Source organism: Lampetra fluviatilis, chromosome 5 (assembly GCF_964198595.1).
Source record: "Lampetra fluviatilis chromosome 5, kcLamFluv1.1, whole genome shotgun sequence".
Lineage (NCBI taxonomy): Eukaryota > Metazoa > Chordata > Hyperoartia > Petromyzontiformes > Petromyzontidae > Lampetra > Lampetra fluviatilis.
The window spans coordinates 291,010-309,007 of NC_136279.1; the positions used below are offsets into that span (position 1 = coordinate 291,010).

General features: G+C 43.5%; 1 protein-coding gene across 1 annotated transcript; it reads right to left on the reverse strand.

Annotated features, from left to right (window-relative positions):
* Nucleotides 1-709: 709 nt before the first annotated feature.
* On the reverse strand, nucleotides 710-14,651 carry AGPAT5 (1-acylglycerol-3-phosphate O-acyltransferase 5). Its single transcript, XM_078856299.1, has 8 exons — nucleotides 13,907-14,651; nucleotides 12,933-13,002; nucleotides 12,341-12,456; nucleotides 10,374-10,463; nucleotides 9,607-9,697; nucleotides 8,601-8,762; nucleotides 7,931-8,054; nucleotides 710-7,162 (listed from the first exon to the last, which is right to left on the reverse strand). Exons 1-8 carry the CDS (start codon nucleotides 14,123-14,125, stop codon nucleotides 6,934-6,936), a joined length of 1,101 nt encoding a protein of 366 aa, XP_078712425.1. The 5' UTR covers nucleotides 14,126-14,651; the 3' UTR covers nucleotides 710-6,933.
* Nucleotides 14,652-17,998: the final 3,347 nt, after the last annotated feature.

Sequence of the window (17,998 nt, forward strand, 5' to 3'; positions counted from 1 at the left end):
TCGGCTGCTTTCGAAAAAATATTCGGTAATGATTTATTAATGCAGTATGGATTGATAGAGCATCTCAATGTGACCACACCTTACGAACAACCATCATAATCTCTAGCATGTGTTCAACAGGTACTTTGAGATCATGCAAATGCATGTGCATATCTTATGTCCGTGGCTAATGAATGCTTTGTTGGAAATGCAGTTTAAACGAGCAACCGCCAAGCCAGACTGCCGTCGCGGAGAGGGCAACCCGCTGCAAGCCCTCTTCGACATTGCCACAGCCAATTACAGGGTCGATGTAAATCCAGACAACACACACTAAGCTGCCTTTTGTGAAAGTGGAATTTGAACAAAGAGCTGCCCCCTTCACCAGGACAAAAGCTCCCAAAACACTGGTACCTCTTAAGCTGTCTGATGTCAAAGGAAATCAATCTTGGGAAAAGCAAGATTAAGTGCAGCATAGATTATAGACTTAATCCACAGCCTGCGGATTATGAATACGGATCTGCATATCAATAACTCTTCACTGGCACAACTAGGCTTGCAACTTTACCACTGCCTCCACCTAAGTGTGCACTACATTTTGTGGTTCTTTCAAAGACGTAAAAAAATGTTTGCGATGACTAAAGCCAGTAATCCTGCTTATTGGCAGGTAATGTATGGTAAAAAAGACATGTTCACACTTGCTGCTTCAGTGCAGTTTACAAGCAAAGTAGATTGATTAAATGTACAATTTACATACAGAACAAGCACTGCTGAATCTGAGAAAATGGGCCTTCAAGAGAGTGATCCCATGTTCACTTTGATATTTCTGGATAATATTGAATCGTAAATTACAACGCGAAATTACCTAACGTGTGTACGCAGGAATACTGCCATTATTGTTGATTTGCCACCCGACAGAACCATACAGCATTCACACAGAGCACTTTAAAGATGCATAGACAGAACAGGATTTTAATCAAATTCACCAACAAAGTCAAATGCAAGAGTTATAACAGACAAAAAGTCAGGTTTGCCAGCTTTCATTAAATGTTTATTATATCATTTTGACAAAATGTAAAACAAAACTATGACTTTTTTTTTTACATTATAAAGCTTTGTTCCTAAACCACAGTCCTCAGCCTCCCGCTAGTTTAGCTTTGCCATGTTTAGTAATATACAGATGCACCATGCACCTTTATCCTTCACGTAGCCATGAAGAGGACACTGATAAGAACGTGTCGGGGAGGCTCGAGGTCTGGAATTTAAGAAGCTCCATCAACCTTCGTTATGTTACGGCATTGCTATGCGAGTGCTAATTTAGCCAGGTTAATCTAAATCTAACCTCCTTGAAGGCCACTCATTACATGAAGCATGCAACCTTAATCTGTATAACATGGTTTGTTGAAACTCACCTTCAACTTTGAACTCACATTTTTTTTTAATATACACATTTACAATTGTATTTAAATGACAGCCAAATTCCAGTTTTTCTTTTATAAAGGCAAGTTGTATACAAAAGCTGGACCAATAGTTATCAGCTCACCCAATACCCACACACCATGGCCCTGCTCCTTACATCACATATTATGCATGTCACAAGTACCCTCTCTCATCTGCATGTGAATGAAGAGAACATGAGTATTGGACAACAGGTGGTAGACAAGGATGAGAGCAGAACCGGAGAACTATAAGTGCAGACCACTGGGGTTTGTTTGCAAAATACAAAGTGACTCTTTATAATTGCCTTTGTTTATGATGTTACGTTGCATAGGATCATGAAAGCGGTACCGGTGTTGTGAACGTCAGTACGTCCTAGGTCAATCCAAGGTTTTACATCGCAAGATTCTCAAATACCACCCTGAAGAGCCTTGTTGTTAAATGCAATAATCTGACAGATAAAGACAAATCTCCCCAGACAGTGTACAGCATAAACTACTCTATGCAGATGTTTAAATATTATGCGTTACGTTAGGCACTTGCACTGTATCTGAGGACTCATATGCAAAAATAATAAACAAAATTAGTATTCAGTGCATTGGTGGATTACTGACACATTTGCATCTGATTGAGCAAAATAATTACAAACGATATCATAATGCTGTTAATAAGTTAGAATGTAAAATTTCCACTTTTTAAACATGATCCAGTGGGAAAATAAACGTATTATGAAGCAATGCTATGTTTAAACTTGTAATCGTTTCACATTTCCTCTGTGGGACTTTCCACAATGAAGCATGATCCTTCTCCACTTCCTCTGCTCTTTTAGCATTCTTCCTACGGACACACTCCCTCCCATCTTTTTGATGGGCTTTCCCTACGACGCCTCTTCCATCACACATCCCTTGGGTGATTATCTTTAAGCCACTGTTGCCTCTTCTTCAGGGATCCCTTGGCTGTTTGTCATTCTTCGAGTGCGGCCTCATTTGTCCTCTTTGCCACCCAGTGAATGGGCAGCATGCCCCGGTATCGTTTGAATTTATACTTGATACAATAACATTCGGAAGAGTAGGCTAGTTTAGTAAAATAAATGAGAAAATAATCCTAAAATACACTTACTAGGAAGTTAAGTCATACCACATCTATCCACTGCTTTATGAAGGCCTCTGCCAACACCATCCTTCATGGCCTTGTGAACCACCAATCTATGTTCACTCCTACATGTGAACTAATCTCATCGCTCCATCTCCATCATGGTCACCCTGTCGGGTATCTTGTCATCTTTGGCTGCCATTCCCTTCCAGCACATTTGGCTGCCAATCTAGCGATGTGCCCAAGCCCATTTACTTTCCTTGACAGTCAATTTGACTCTCATTTGCTTGTGGTCTCTGAACCACGTCTTCCTGTCTCTCCATGCAATTCCCAGCAAACATCTCTACATGCCGATGCACTTTTCATTTTTTTTATAAAATTTTCTTTGTCAGTGTACACATCTACGATTCATGTCACAGTGGGTAATGTGCACTGATTTAAACTATTTAGCCACAGGAAAGGCCATTTGAGAACTGTGTTTATTAAAACTGTAAAAGTGGCTACCCTAGCCACTGTATTATAATTAAAAAAACAATGCCGTGAAATTATTTTTTAAATTTTGCGTCGATTTTTTCCATCACACATTGAATTGTTTGGATTTGCGTGTCAACTAATTAAATGTGTAAAAGGCAGATTGTATGGATGACTTATGGATTTAAATACATCTGCAGATGTATTTCTGCTTGTTCGTATTTTCTGAGCAACACGCTCGGTCAGCAGCGTTGCAGTTAAACAGAGGCTCTCTGCCACGAGGCATCTCCAGGCTCCACCAGGGGGCCCCACAGCACCCTCCACGACTCCACAACACGGATATTAGCATTGTAGCAAAGGCATTAACATTCACATAGTGCAATTCAAGGGTTGTTTGAATTCCAAAAATGAGTAGCGTATCGAGGAGTGTGTTGTATCTCAGGAGGTATACGTACAATCGCGGCACGTTATATCCAAGTCATGCCAATGGCACATTTCATCGAGACAATACATAGAAAAAAGTTAACCCATTCCATCATTTGAAAGTGTGTTTTTATGTGATTTGTGATTTTTTGTTAACGTAAGGCATGCCTATAAAAGCAAGCATATATACTGTATTGGTATTTTGAACTCGATCGGCCTTGTAATGGCTTGCCATGTTACGGCACTCTAGAGGTTGTCATTTATTATTGTCATTATCATTTGGTGAAATCATTAATCATTCATCACCCAGAATGACCATGGAAGTTAAAATGGAGTCATGGCCTGGGAAATGTAGTAACAGCATTTTTTAAACGTTAACAGTTGCATTGTTTAGTACTATTTGTATGGTGAGCGCAACATGTTGTAGTACAGTACAAAATGTACCCCTTTAAACTCATTATGAACTTCTAATGATGAGTACATACTAAAATACAACACTAAGTGTAACTCGCTATCACTGCATGAGTCATTAAACCCCTCTCATGCATTATTAAGCACAGATTGTAAACTGTAGTCACTCTGTAATGCTAGTATGTAGCTCAAGTGACGTTAACGTTTTAATGACGAACTCCAACCCTCCCGTCCATTCTCAAGGGTAATCCTGATGGTGATGAGCGGGACATGGGCCTTCAGTCACACACCACACAGGGGCAAGTCTTTGCCAATACTGCCATCGCAGCCCTAGTTTAGAGAGCAGTGTGCTGTAGACAGTAGACATTTTCACTTGAACATTTTATACGAGATGTATTAAAAAATAAGGTGTGAAAAACACATGTTTTACTTGCCAATTTGGTGACAATGACTTGCTGTGGGTTTTGTTAAATAATAACTAAGACACTTTATCTAAAATGTATATTTTGAATACTATGGTAATTTAATTTCACAGTATGAATAAAAAAAATGCTGCAACATACAATTGTGTGTACGACACCAAATACATACATGCTATTAATTGCACACACGCATTGTATGCAATTATCTGCCTCATGGCCTAAATCAGACTCCAGACCATGAGGAGTTGAGATATAAAATCCAACTGCAATGTACTGCAAACACATGCACACCAATACCTTCACTCACACTGCTAACCACACCCTCATGACATCTGAAAGTGCCACAAAGCGCCATAACGTACTGCTTTCATGTAAACTTCCACTGCTAAAAAAACATGTCAAAAGGACAAGGAGTTTGGCCAGATGACACTACAACAAAATCCTCAAAGACGTAGCAATATGCGATGGTGCAGTGTTCAGTGGCAAATAGTGCTGTGATTTTTATGCAAGGGAAAATGAAACAAGCCGTTCATAAATGCTCATGAGCTTATGACATAGACTTGTTTTGTATACGATAAATACTTGGTGTGGTTTCTATGGCAAAATTAAAGTAAATAGAAGAATACAATGACAACAACAATGGAGATCCCAAATGAGATTATTAAAGCTGAGGCTGATTGTACATTCTGATCAAAGTCATGGCTATTAACCATCAAGTACAGTGGGAATGCAGTGAAATTGTGTTTCTTAAAGACCTTTCATTTCTTTCCTGTCAAGTAATATCTTGATTGGTATGCTCTCAATACTCGTGCCAAAATTGATATCAAATGTCCTTGTTTCAGAGGACAAAGGAATGATTAAATTGCGTTCTGGAAATGCATTAAAAAAACTGAACCAACTTGAATACTTCATGATGGGGGTAATTTAAACTTTTATCTCATGAGAACAATTTGTAAGAGTACAATAACTGAACCACAACTTTTAGATAAACGATTATGCATCGCACATTTAAATGGAGACATATCTAGCAACACGTTTACATTATACACTGTAAACTGTAACAACACAAACCTGGCGCTTTTTACTCAGTGAAGACTGTGTTCAAAGTACATTGTGGTGGTGTGTTGTCCTGCCTTGCACGCGCTCAAAGGTTGCTGGGATAGCACATTTTTCAGATGTGCTTCCAATTTCATAAAAATGCAACAAATCCAACATAAATTGTTATTCACTCAATTGCAAAATATTTACAAGGTGAGTACATACATACATAGAACGGCACATTAATCTGAATGTGGAAGTGGTGACATTACGACTCGCATCCACCTGCAACCCCTACATACACACACCGGATGTTGCGCACCATTACCCTCTAGCGGACAGCGTCAGTACTGCAGCACTTCTACTGACGACTTGGCACACTTCAATCATTACTTAAGGTCTGGACAGGAGGGTGGCACAGTGCCAGAGTACTTCGCCCCCAACAGGAAGGTTGCGGGATCATATTCCAGTTGGGAGTCTTCTTAGCCAATTATCCCTCCACGTTTGATAAAATATGTACTCTGTAAGAAGTCAACAGGAATGTGGAACACTGGCTCAAGACCACCAGTGTGAAGGGCATGCCTCAGTGTTAACTTCAGTGTTTCAATGCAGTAATATTTATAAAGATGAGCAATGAATGTTTACAACTTGCAATAAATAAAAATAGCACGTTACATAACGTTAATTTCTGCAATTGAAACACCAGAATATATACGTTACAATTGCAGCAATTAACTTCTACTCGGTTAAGTGTAATAGTTCAAATGTACATCAATATTGTGTGAGGCCAATATTAACAAAGGTCGAATTTCTCAAAGATCTCAAACAAACTGAGTGTTTACAGGTCCAAGGACCAGACAACAGATGTGGCACATACTCTGAAGAGCGAACATTTCCATGCGTTTGACATTAACAAGAAAAAAGCATAAAATGCAAGAGAAATAAAAATGTAAACTGTACGCAACAGCGTTTGTACCAATTTCATGAGCGATTTAAGAGATGACATTTGTTTTCATAAGGAAAGGGCTGCCAAATGTTTCTCATACAGAAGTCTGCTTCGGATGGATCATAATTTACATTTTTATTTCACAAGGGCCAAATCAATAAGCCGCGAGGCTACTGGTACAGCATTTTTCAATTCCATTACTCGTAAATTATTTAAATATAATGTAGCCACCGCAATATGGGTTGGTAACATGGAGTGTAATGTGATTAAACACTGGCTTTCAGATTAATTAAACTACTGCATTCATTGTGGAGATAAGCTCATTTGAGTAAAATAAAATGTGCCAAAAAATCAGGAAAAGCATAACAAAGCATTCACAATAATGCACAGCCAAGAACTAAAACTATAATTTTTACATTATATGCTATATTTTTTTCTTCAGCCTAAAATAAGCTTCGCAATTTATCAAGAGGCTTGCAATATTGTTTTCATTGTAGTTTTAGAACCAGTATCAAGCATACTTTACTTGATGCATTCATTACAACACATCCACACATCAACAAATCACATTCCAAATGTCACCTTTAAAATGTGAATAAGAGAGCTCCATTCCAATGACTGTTTCACCTGAAAGCATTACATCAATCATTGAGCAGCATCACTCAATGCCCTGGACTCAAACCTGCAGCATGAGGAGAGGGGCCAGCGGATTCTGCCTCAAGGCAATGCTGCCACCCACGCCCAGCCCAGCAGCGTCCCATACAGCCAGGTCCTCCAGTAGATGGAGCGCCCCGTCTCCGTGAGCAGCATGGGCAGAGTGAGCGTGGCCAGGAACACGGCCGATGGCAGCGTACGGCGAAGGCGCAGGCGGGAGGCCTTGGGGCTGCCGGGGAAGCCCCACTCGCCTCCCTTCATGGCCGCTCGCTCGTAAAAGTCAGCCATCAGCCTGCGGGGAGGGGGGGGGATGGCGAGGCAGTTGACGGCATGCCCATGCCCGTAAGGATTCCGGCTCGTAGCAGTTGAGGCATCGGGTTTTATGTGACCCGATTGGCCAGGGTGGTCAGGGCCCTCGCCACCGAGTACGAATTGAGGCAATCAAATTGTTTACAAGCAGGGGAGAACATAAATGATTCACACGTGATGCCACGCATTAAAAAGGAGACGATCCTAAATCCCACAGCTCCCTCGTAAGTTCACTGGGGAATTGCCATGTCATGTCATGTTTTGTAAAAGATCATTAGAAAATTCCCAGTAGCAATCATCAATCAGACGGGGAGGACATTGTGTACAGTACTAATGCTCGTCCACCACCTACGTTTTTAAAAAAAACAGACATTTGTCAACATACATTGAAAACAATCCATCCCAATTAATTAGGAAAAGAGTAAATGGTTCTATAATTTATCAGGCTTCCCTATAAATGGAACAATTACTCTGAATGGGTTAAGATCATCTTAAACATTGGATATCGATTTAATTGAAGGTTAATCAAGTCCATAACAATGCATATCATCTTATTATGATGTCTAAACAGCAGAGAATTAACACATATTATGCACACAGGCTACTGTATATGGCTGCATCCGTTATACAAGCAGCATGGTGGTTACGTGACATGCAAGGCATGATGGGAAGACTGATCATATGGCCTTTTGCTGATAAGAAATTACTCGTGGCTCTGTTGAGTGCAGCCGTGTCCTCTGAGCCCGCATACTTATCCTTCTTCTCAAAGCGCTCGTGCAGCCAGAGCTTGAAGAAATGAGGCTCGTGTGGCACTTCCTGGATGTCGATGCGCTCAAAGTGGATGTGGACACGTGGAGACTCGCAGCACAGGAACTCTGAATGCAAACGCATCGCGCAAACCACGCGCTGGCAGTCAAATCATCAACTTTTAATGATTAAAGAAAAGATCATTTTCCCAATTGTCCTATAAAGTCCTGTATCTGTGCAAGAAAATTGCTAAATTATATAACATCCATTCTTAATAAGATGAAAAATGTGAGTGACAAAACCTCAGAGCATCAAAACTTAAATTCGTCATGCAGTGGCATGTTCATAACATTATTTAAGGGAGTAATTTCACTCTGTACAGATAATTAAATTGACATTGTAAAGACCTGACAAAGTAATAAAGACCAACATTACAATGTTATTACATGACTGCAACTACACAACTAATCAATAAGTAAAATGTGAGCTCACAAGTAGCAAGTTACAAAAGCTACCTCTGATCTGCATTCATGTTTCGTGAGGCGGCCACCGTTACCCGATTAAAAACCGTGAGTATTAAGGGTCCTTGTTTTCCTGAGCACAATGGCGGCTTCACAAGCGCACATCTACAACTGCAGTGAACTTCCTGTGTGCCGGCGGTTGTGTGTGCTAACCGGGCATGCTGGGGGCTGTCTTGCGTCGCCCGGCGGCATCAAGCGTGCCCTCGTACGCCACGGTGATGTCGTATATAGCGTGCAAGTGGTCGCTCATGGCATTGAGGGCAGCGTGCGTGGCCCTGATACGCGGAGTCAGCACGTGGCTCAGCTCGGGCAAGCCTGCAAACATGGGTTGCTGCCTCATCACTGTCTCACGGCACCACCTGCAATCACAATCTCTTCAGGTACTAGAGAAATTCAAGGGCGATTGTGATGAACAAGGGCAAATTGGTACGCAATGACATTGAGTGACAAGAGTTCTGTATAGCCAATTAAAACAATGTTTGGTGTAAAGTGTTTGATTTACAATGATTGGTTTATATAACACACAGCCATGAAAGTCTTGCGACCTCTGTCTGCGATCTGTTTGAAAAATGCCAAACCAATTTACCACAAGGGAGAACAGCAATCAGCAATCAGATGTGTTCAAATTCTGGCAGAAAAAGGTGTACAATAGAAAGTGGTGCAGTGACTCCTGCTGGTGATGACTTCCAGTGTATCAAGGACTTCATGGCAATAACCACCAAAGCAGTGTCTCCCTGCTCAAAGAAAAATAAGGTAACACTCATAGCCGTAGACTGTCCGGAGCCAGCAGTGGAATTTCCGCATTCCAGTAGAGGGAAATACTCTCTCCTTAAGACTACTAATATTCACTTTAAACACAGTTATATTAATTTTATAAACTCAGGAAGGAACGTAATGATGATGTGTGAAGTAAAACATTGAATGGGATTTGAACTCTCAACCTTCCAAATTAGTCAGGTCCCCGACCCTCAACTCTACCAAGCTGAATTTAAATGTAGGCACATAAATGAGAAAGCCGAAATATAAGCATTACAGTCATTGTACTGTCAGGTCATTAAAACTGAAAAAAAATAATGAACAATTGGAGGATATTTAGAGAACACTGATATCGCAGAGACATTTTGAATTACGTCTCTTTAAGTTATGCAGAATGACTCACCTTCCTTGTTTGCAAATGCTTTGCTGGCTTCAATAACATTTGCTGCCTCTGGGTTGTACCTAGTTCCTTCTGGGAAAATCACCAAGTACATCTGTGGAATCATAGTTGATGAACATCACAACAGCCTTTTTCTGCTGAACTGTACCATTCAATTAAGCACAGTCGTGCACTGACATGCAGTTAAAAAAAGAAGAAAACTGGCAGTATGCATGAATTTTTTATGGTCGAAATGAAGGAAGTCCCAACATACGGAGCACTCAATATGTTTCCAATGAGAGAAACTTGAGAGGAAATTTAAGTGGCTCATAATCATGCAGGACAGTTATTGATTACATGTAGTCTCTGCATATATCAACATAGCTGAAGCATGAGGCTACTTATTAATCTATTTCAGCGCATATATTAAGGATCTTACTTCATGAAAATTGCTCTCAGGGCAATTGCTACCAACCTTCCCCACGAACATTATTCATTGTATTCACTTCATATAAACATTGTCACCGGTCATCCTTATTCATATTTCACAATAGCCGAACATGCTGTTCCTAAACGCAATGTAGCCATAAACCTTAATGAGGTGCAAAATGATGCAAGCCACCCATAAGAAAATAACATTTGCTAGACGATACGCGATTGCCAGACTTGATACTCCATAAGCTTAGATAGGCTGTATTAAAGCTAAACCGTAGAGTATGTGTTTTATATCCACTACCTCTTTAGCATGCTGCATACAACATTTCAACGATGTACAGCAGCACAAGGCTCACCGGGATTTGTGCCTCCATTTGAGCCTTCAGCTTCCTCTCGATGGCCTTCTCGTTGTAGTGGTCCCTGCGCTTCACGTAAACTCCGCCGTGCTGCAGGCACAACGGGGTGGCCTGTGAACCTCTCCATACCAAGCGTGAACATTTACACATGCCCCGGTTCTTACTGTGCCATCCCGCAAGCCATGTCCAAGTGTCACGGCGTGATGGTGCCTCCAGACGCCTCAACAGGACACGATGATTGTACTTGTAGGTTGCGTCCTTCACGAGTTAGAATACATTGAATAATTTTAAGTAGTATTTGTTACTATAGTTAAAAAACATTGAAGTGTATTTTTTAAATGCTATTCATGTTTACTCACTTCAGTATACATTTATTTACCTATAAACGTAATTTCTGTCTGTGTGTGCTTGACTCTTGCGAGGGATTTGGCTCGCGAACCGTGGGGTGAGCCAGTGCTAATCCGATTTCGCGTCCGTCACCTATAAAGTACTTTAATTAGAGAATTAGTGCAGAACTTTGTTATTTATTTATTGCGCCTCCCAGCATGCCAATGCACACGCATCTGCGCATGCGCACCCCCAAGCGATGCGCATGGGTTCGGTGGGGGGGGATTCTCATTCGCGTTAAAAATGCAACAAAAAAGCACACAAGACTGAGGTATATTCTTCAAAGTGTGATTTCCTCTTTCCCCCCCCCACCCCAATGTGTGCAATTACTACTATAGGGTCGGTAGATACTAATATTAGAGCTTGCATACTATTACTGTAGAGCGGGCGGGGAGATGGTGGGGGGAGGGGGTAGCGATGTGTGCGAGTCGATGTGTGTGTGCGAGTCGATGTGTGCGTGTGTAAGTCGATGTGTGTGTGTAAGTCGACGTGTGTGTGTATAAGTCGACGTGTGTGTGTGTGTAAGTCGATGTGTGTGTGCGAGTCGATGTGTGTGTGCGAGTCGATGTGTGTGTATGTTAGTCGATATGTGTGCATGTAGGTCGATGTGTATGTGAGTCTATGTGTGTGTGTGAGTCGATGTGTGTGTGTGTGTGTGTAGTTGGAGGCAGTCGCCCTCCAACAACAACGGAGGGCGGAGAAGCGACGCTCACAACAATGACCGGAGCACCGGGTGGCTAAAGCACAGCAAGTTGGCACAGTAGGGGGCATAGGTGGTGCATCAGCCAGTCATCTCAGTCAGTCGGCCTGTGGCATGCCAGCGGGCGTTCGATACTTCACGTGGCCTCAAGGTGCACATAGCCCGGGAACAAGCGTCGTGGTAACGCTCGTCACCACTTAGTGGCGAATGGCGATTGTTTTTGTTGTTTGTGTCGGTCTATGTGTGTGTGTAAGTCAATGTCTGTGTGTGAATCCATATTTGTGTGTGTGTAAGTCGATGTGTTTGTGTGTGTGGGTCGATGTCTGTGTGTGTGTAAGTCGATGTGTGTGTCTTTTTCGCCCGGGCAACGGCGGGTACTTCCCGCTAGTGATTGTATACAGTACAGGTATTGCATGTGTGTACTATTAGAATATTAAAAATTGGTCAACAATTTAAATAAACATTTTCAAATTTATGTGGGGGCAATGATGATGTATTAATTGGTTGCAAAAGATTGCACTGCACCATGGATTTACTGAACATTTAAATACGAACGCATCTCAAAAAGTTGTGCAGAAACAGTGGGCAAGTTTATTTTATAGAGAGAGGCAATCAGTCATAGGAAAATATTGAGCTTGCACTTGAACATGGGGGAGAGTCAAGACAGAATACATTAGAACAAATGAGACAATTACAAATAAGGAACAAACAAGATGAAAAAATAAATACTGAAATCAATCATGACTCCCATTTATGACAATTCAATGCATTTCAGTGGTGGTGAATTGAAACGTGCCTTCGTATTAAAACTGCACCTTGAGAGCATGTAAATGTTTAACTGTAGCTACCACTCAGCGAGGAGGACTGAATACCTACGCACCTGAGAAAAATACCATCCATAGAGGGGCAGCCACTTCAGTCCATCCTTGAGCACATAGCGCACATGCCCCAGGGCATTCTGCCTCACTGCCAGCATGTCTGCCACAACCCAGTCAACTGCGCAGGGAAACAGAACACATGGACGCAATTAACTCCAGCATTACATCTGGAAAACGCATTTTCATAAAACTTTATTTAGTGCATTTTAGTATTCAAAAGAAGTTAGTGTCTTCCCACTCAAGTAAAGATTTGAACAACACTCATTCCCACTGGCAGCACAGAGCCAGTGGTGGAAATTCCATATACCCAAGGTGAGAGGACCAGTCTGCCCATAGGGCAACAACTGCTGAATTCTTATGAAGAAGTTTTCATGTTATTGATTAGAGATATGAAGGACTGCAATAAGGCCTCACCACATCGTGTTGATGGTGGCATAAGTCATCTGAAAATACTTCACCACACTGATCAGTGCGAGTTGATGAAGGTATATTTGTACAAAATAAATAAATATTAAAAAGTGAAATTCTTCAAAAACTATAGTTGAAAATAGTTAACGTATTAAGTACAATTAAGTAGGACATTGTCAGACGAACCTGTGCTCTGGTGATTGGACAGGTAAATCACATTTTCCTTTTCAGAAGGTAGATCTCCATAGAGGACAACCTATGGCAAAATAAACAATGCACAGTCGGTAAACATTCAGATGAATGTAGTGGCCGTTGCGATATTGCCACAGCTTGCCACAAAACACTGAACGTAAATTTACACAACACCTTCGTCTAACCATGCCGTGTGGTTTCAGCGCAGGCCTAACGCAAGTAAAGTCGATCGCAAACGTTATTATTGTACTGTAGAGATTACCGTCAAAGTTTCGCTTCACCATTCATTACACGTATGGCCGATGAAAAAATCACATTTTCAAAAGCTGTACTGGACAGTACTATTTGTATAACGTGTACAATATACAACTAAACCAGCCGGCCACTGCAAATCACGCAATATTGAATGCTGTTAACATTGTTTTCATTGTTTCCATAGTTCAGAGCAGATGACTTTCAGTGGGCCTATGTAGAAATCACTCAACATCTTAGCGGTTGACCTTGCCTCAACCATTCACACTGGACGCATAGCAACATCCGTAATTCACCCCAGACTCCGACAACTAGTGGAACCCATTGCACAAACCACCTTCGGCAATGTTTGTGCTGTTTTGAAAAGCGACCCAGTGGAAGGTGTTCAGGCAACTGGTCACAACAGCCCTTGGCCGAGGTCGCTGCCAGGGTTAAATGTTTAAGGTGCAGCAGTGGGCCTCCACCATGACCCTGTGGAAACCCATAGCACGGACAGAAGTCATCAATTGACCAAGCCGAGGCCGGCATTGCTTTGGTGTCTATATTCTGTATTGAAAGAGACGCGGTTCGCCACAGAGCACCCGCAATGTCACCCAAACCTGAACGCAAACCCCGCAGTCACCGAGCCCAGCCTCCCCGGCCGAACCCGCGGGCAGTGAGGCGGCAGTGAGTGGGGGGCCAAGTCGAGGCGCCTGCTGGCCCCCCTCGCTGCTCACCTCCAGCCCCGTGTAGTTCTCGAAGAAGAGCAGCACCAGGCTCTGGTAGAGGTCGTAGAGGCGGTCGTCCAGGCGCCGCCGCAGCCGGCCGGGCCCCAGCAGCAGCAGGGCGCGCCCCGCCGCCCAGCACAGCACGTAGGCCGGAGCCGAGCCCAGCATCACGGCCGCCGGGGCCAAGTAGCGCAGCGAGTGCGTGTGGACCACCACGGACAGCAGCATGGCCGGGCGGCGGGACACGACGACGAGACGGGGAGACGGAGAAGACAGCGGGGACAGGGGGACGTGCAGGAGACGACGGGGAGACGGAGAAGACAGCGGGGGGAGCGGGGAGCCGATGACAACCGGACGAGACAAGGGGACGAAGGAAGGAGGAAGCTCGTGGGTCCTCTCGAGGAGACGAGAACAGGCTGAGCAGGAGGAGACAGGCCACCGGGAGACGCCGGCATACGAAGAGGCAGAGGCAGTGAGCACAGAGGAGAGAGTGACAAGATCACAGACACGGAGGGAAGGGGACACAGAGACACGTGGAGACGGCCACTGCTGCAGAGGGAAGCGGGCAAGAAGGGGCGAGGGGACAGCGGCAGACGGGGAGACTGATACACCGAGACACGAGGAGACAGATGACGACACGAGGAGACAGATGACGACAAGACAGGGAGACGCGGGGAGGCTGCAATGCTCCTCACTCACACAGGCGCGGCCATGGTGACCCGGTGACCCCGCCTCTACGGCAGAGCGCGGCACCCAAAGCCGCGAGAGGGCGATTTGCAAACGCGAAACACGTGCTCAGAGCACAGTGAGTCGGTGCGACGCGCCACCGCGCAACACGTGTTTACGTTGGACACGATCACGCAAGGCTTGGCCCATCATCACCATAATCATCCGTCAGAGGCCGACACGATAGCACCACTGAAGTCAGTCGTGATCATCTACGGAGAGACTCTGCCCCGCCAGGGAAATGTGGAATTTCTGCAGCTGGGATAAATTCCACACCGGTCCTTATATTTGAGAAGACACGTTGACACGTTTTGAATATTTAATACGGTACTGCATTGCACAGGTCTTGCAATGTTTATGTGTTCAATAATCACGTGTATCCCATATCAACATCCCCGTGTACGCGACACGTCTCATTGGTTCCCATCGGGTTTAAAGTTCTGTTAACGCCGCTGCAATGCAGTTTCTTCACAGTTTTCTGGATTAAGTTTTAGGCTGGATAATAGAACACGCACACTTTTAAAGTATGTTTTGTTCCCTGTTATGTTTATTTGAGTCTTATTTGACTATATTATGCACAACTCGTGTATGACACTTAAACATGTAAATTGAGAGTTTAAAAAAAATGATGTTGAAAGTCAAACTACCAAATGTTATTTAACGTATCCAGTGTTTTACTTTATGAGGAACAGGCCACGTGTCACCGTGCCAGGGGTAACGCTGTCTGTGGATGAGTGTTTCATCACTGCTCATTGTGAAAGGAAATCCATGGCTGGCTTTGATATTGCCACAGATTGTGTTTCTTAATCATGTTGGGCTTTTGATGTCAATCAGACTGGGACTGTATTTCACCAAATTGTCATCTTTGAGACCATTTTGAATTTAAATCAACTGTCTTCAGATCGAAAAATACTTATTGGCCAAAATGTTAGCATATTTTCTCACCGCTGCTAATGCAGTCCTTAATTTAAATACCTTTGGGATTTATGACTAATGCTGGCAGTTTATAAAAATCGGCGCCACTGCTGTGTAAATGCTATTTCCCCGGTACAGTATATAACAATGTGAAATGACTACTGGCTTCAAAGATCACAGGGTTAAAACAGTACGATCCTTCTTACGTGTAGAATTATTTAATTTTTTTTTAAAATAATGGAAGTACAAACATCAAGGTTTAAAACACATCAATCTTGGAAGTCTCCATAATTATTCATGATGTGACCGCAAGGTCTTCACCGTCGTGTCTCGAGCCGCATTAAATGCACGTCGTGTAGCAGTGTGCGTGATCAAGCGCCAGGTGGGGCCCGTGCACTGACGAATGTCAGCGATGCAGCCTTTGGCCACTGATGGGGAGGGTGCTGACATCAAGGTTGGAATTTGTGAATCATCTTTGCGGTCGGTGACAAAGGTGAAGAGCTGCAGCCAGATGACGGAAAACCGTTAAAGCCGACTCAAGTCAGGTGTTGGTCCGTGCAAAACAATATGTGTATGACATTAAAGCAAGTGTCATTGTGGGATGATGGTGTCAGGGTCACAGTAAGACGCCTTGAATAAAGTGTGGGGCATTTTCTGGGGAAGTGGGACATGGGATTGGCCAAGGGTATCAAGAGGGGAAAAGTTTTGAATACGGGATTATGAGGTGAAAGACGGTTAGGGGCAATTCAGGAAGACATTAAGGGATTGGTGGAGAAGAAAATGAGCAGACAGCAGCTTTTGGGAGGTTCGAAAAGAGACGGGGGGAGAGAGGATAAAAAGGGAGTCGTGGCGAGAGCACGAGACCTTTGGCAATGAAGTTGTCTACAAGTGCGTGTGTGGTGCGGCGAGTTAAAGTGCCTTACCCAAGATACGACTTTTGTGGACTCCCTTTCATTTGGTGGCAGTGATGCCGAAAGGGTCCGTGGATGCGTGGGAGGAAAGAGAGACGTCGGCCGCCTTGAGCAGGCCAGTCGTGAAGACCACTCTCCTAGCGGTCATCCCCCTAGAACTAATTCCGGTGTCGACTGGGGCCTCACAGCCTCAGCTGTGGGAGAAGGGGGACGGGCGAATGGGACAGTCACTCTGCTGTGCATCTTCTTGGTTCTTTCGGTGACTTGTGACTTTACCGAAAGAACCAAGAAGATGAATCCCTGCAGTCACGAAAGCTTTAAATCGAAAAATCTGCTGTGCATGTTTTTTTTCTATGTTGTGTAGTTGCCTCTTTTATTTACGTCATTTTGTCAGCATGCTCGTATGTGCTCTGTGTCCTCATTTCTCTTTGAGGTTGCATTAGATCTGGCTGAGGAACACACACTATGCATTTCGATGTAGCTAAGAGACACCCACGACCTGTGTCAATGTGGGTAAGAGTTGGCCTTGCGTGGGTCAATTTCAATGGAAAGTATAAAATTGTTAAACGCCGAGGACAGGTTATTCTTCAGAAGAGAAGGGTGATGTGGGGATTGTGTGATGACATCTTACATAATTAATTCATTAACTACGGCTGGGGCACGGCCAGGGGGGGCAGAAAGCAAAGTATTGGCTGAGGACTTAGTAGAGGTGGCGACAGAAACGAGAGAGGGGGGACAGAGGTGGAGAAAGAGACCAAGGGACAGGGTTGGTGGAAAGGAGGAGATTGATAAGAACTTTTTGGCTGTGGAATTTTGAAAGTGAAACATTGAGCTTTAAACATTGCACGTGAAAGCACTTGTAGCGTGCACATTAATCAAATGGACGTGAAAATAAGACTCGTTTGGAGAGCCTTGTTCACAGCTTAAATGCTCAATATAGTGCAAGGGCTGCATGAACTACACACGTACATTTGGAGAGAAGCAAACCATAGGCAGAATGGGCTAATGCACTACCATGTGCATGGTTGACAGGCGTCCTGTAATGCAAGGTCAAAGTTCTTCCATGAAACATTTCTGTTTTCAATTAGTCCAGCAGCCTCATTGGCTTTGATAGGCAGGGTAACAACATAAAACCACGGAATTCAAAACCCTCTGCCATCCTAGCCTTCATTTTACGGTACATACATGTGAGTGCACATTTACCAAGAGGACCAAATATTTGCGTGCACAGTCATTACAAACGGTTCATCAGCTGCTGGTATACATTAAAGTCTCCTTGACATTTTAGAACAGCAAAGAACTCAGAAGAGAAAGGAATTATGTCATTGCAAACGTAATCTCCACGAGAAAGTGAATCATCAACTTAATGACTTTGGGGTGTGTTCTTACAATCCTGCGAGGGGCATTACATGCAGGCATTGCACAGTCCTCCACACTGGGTTGTAGGAGATACGTGACCTTTTGACCTTGCCTTGTCTTGTCAAGTCTCCCTGGCCAGATGATGTGGGACGACGCTCAAGTCCATTGGCAGCCCTTAGCCAGCAGTACA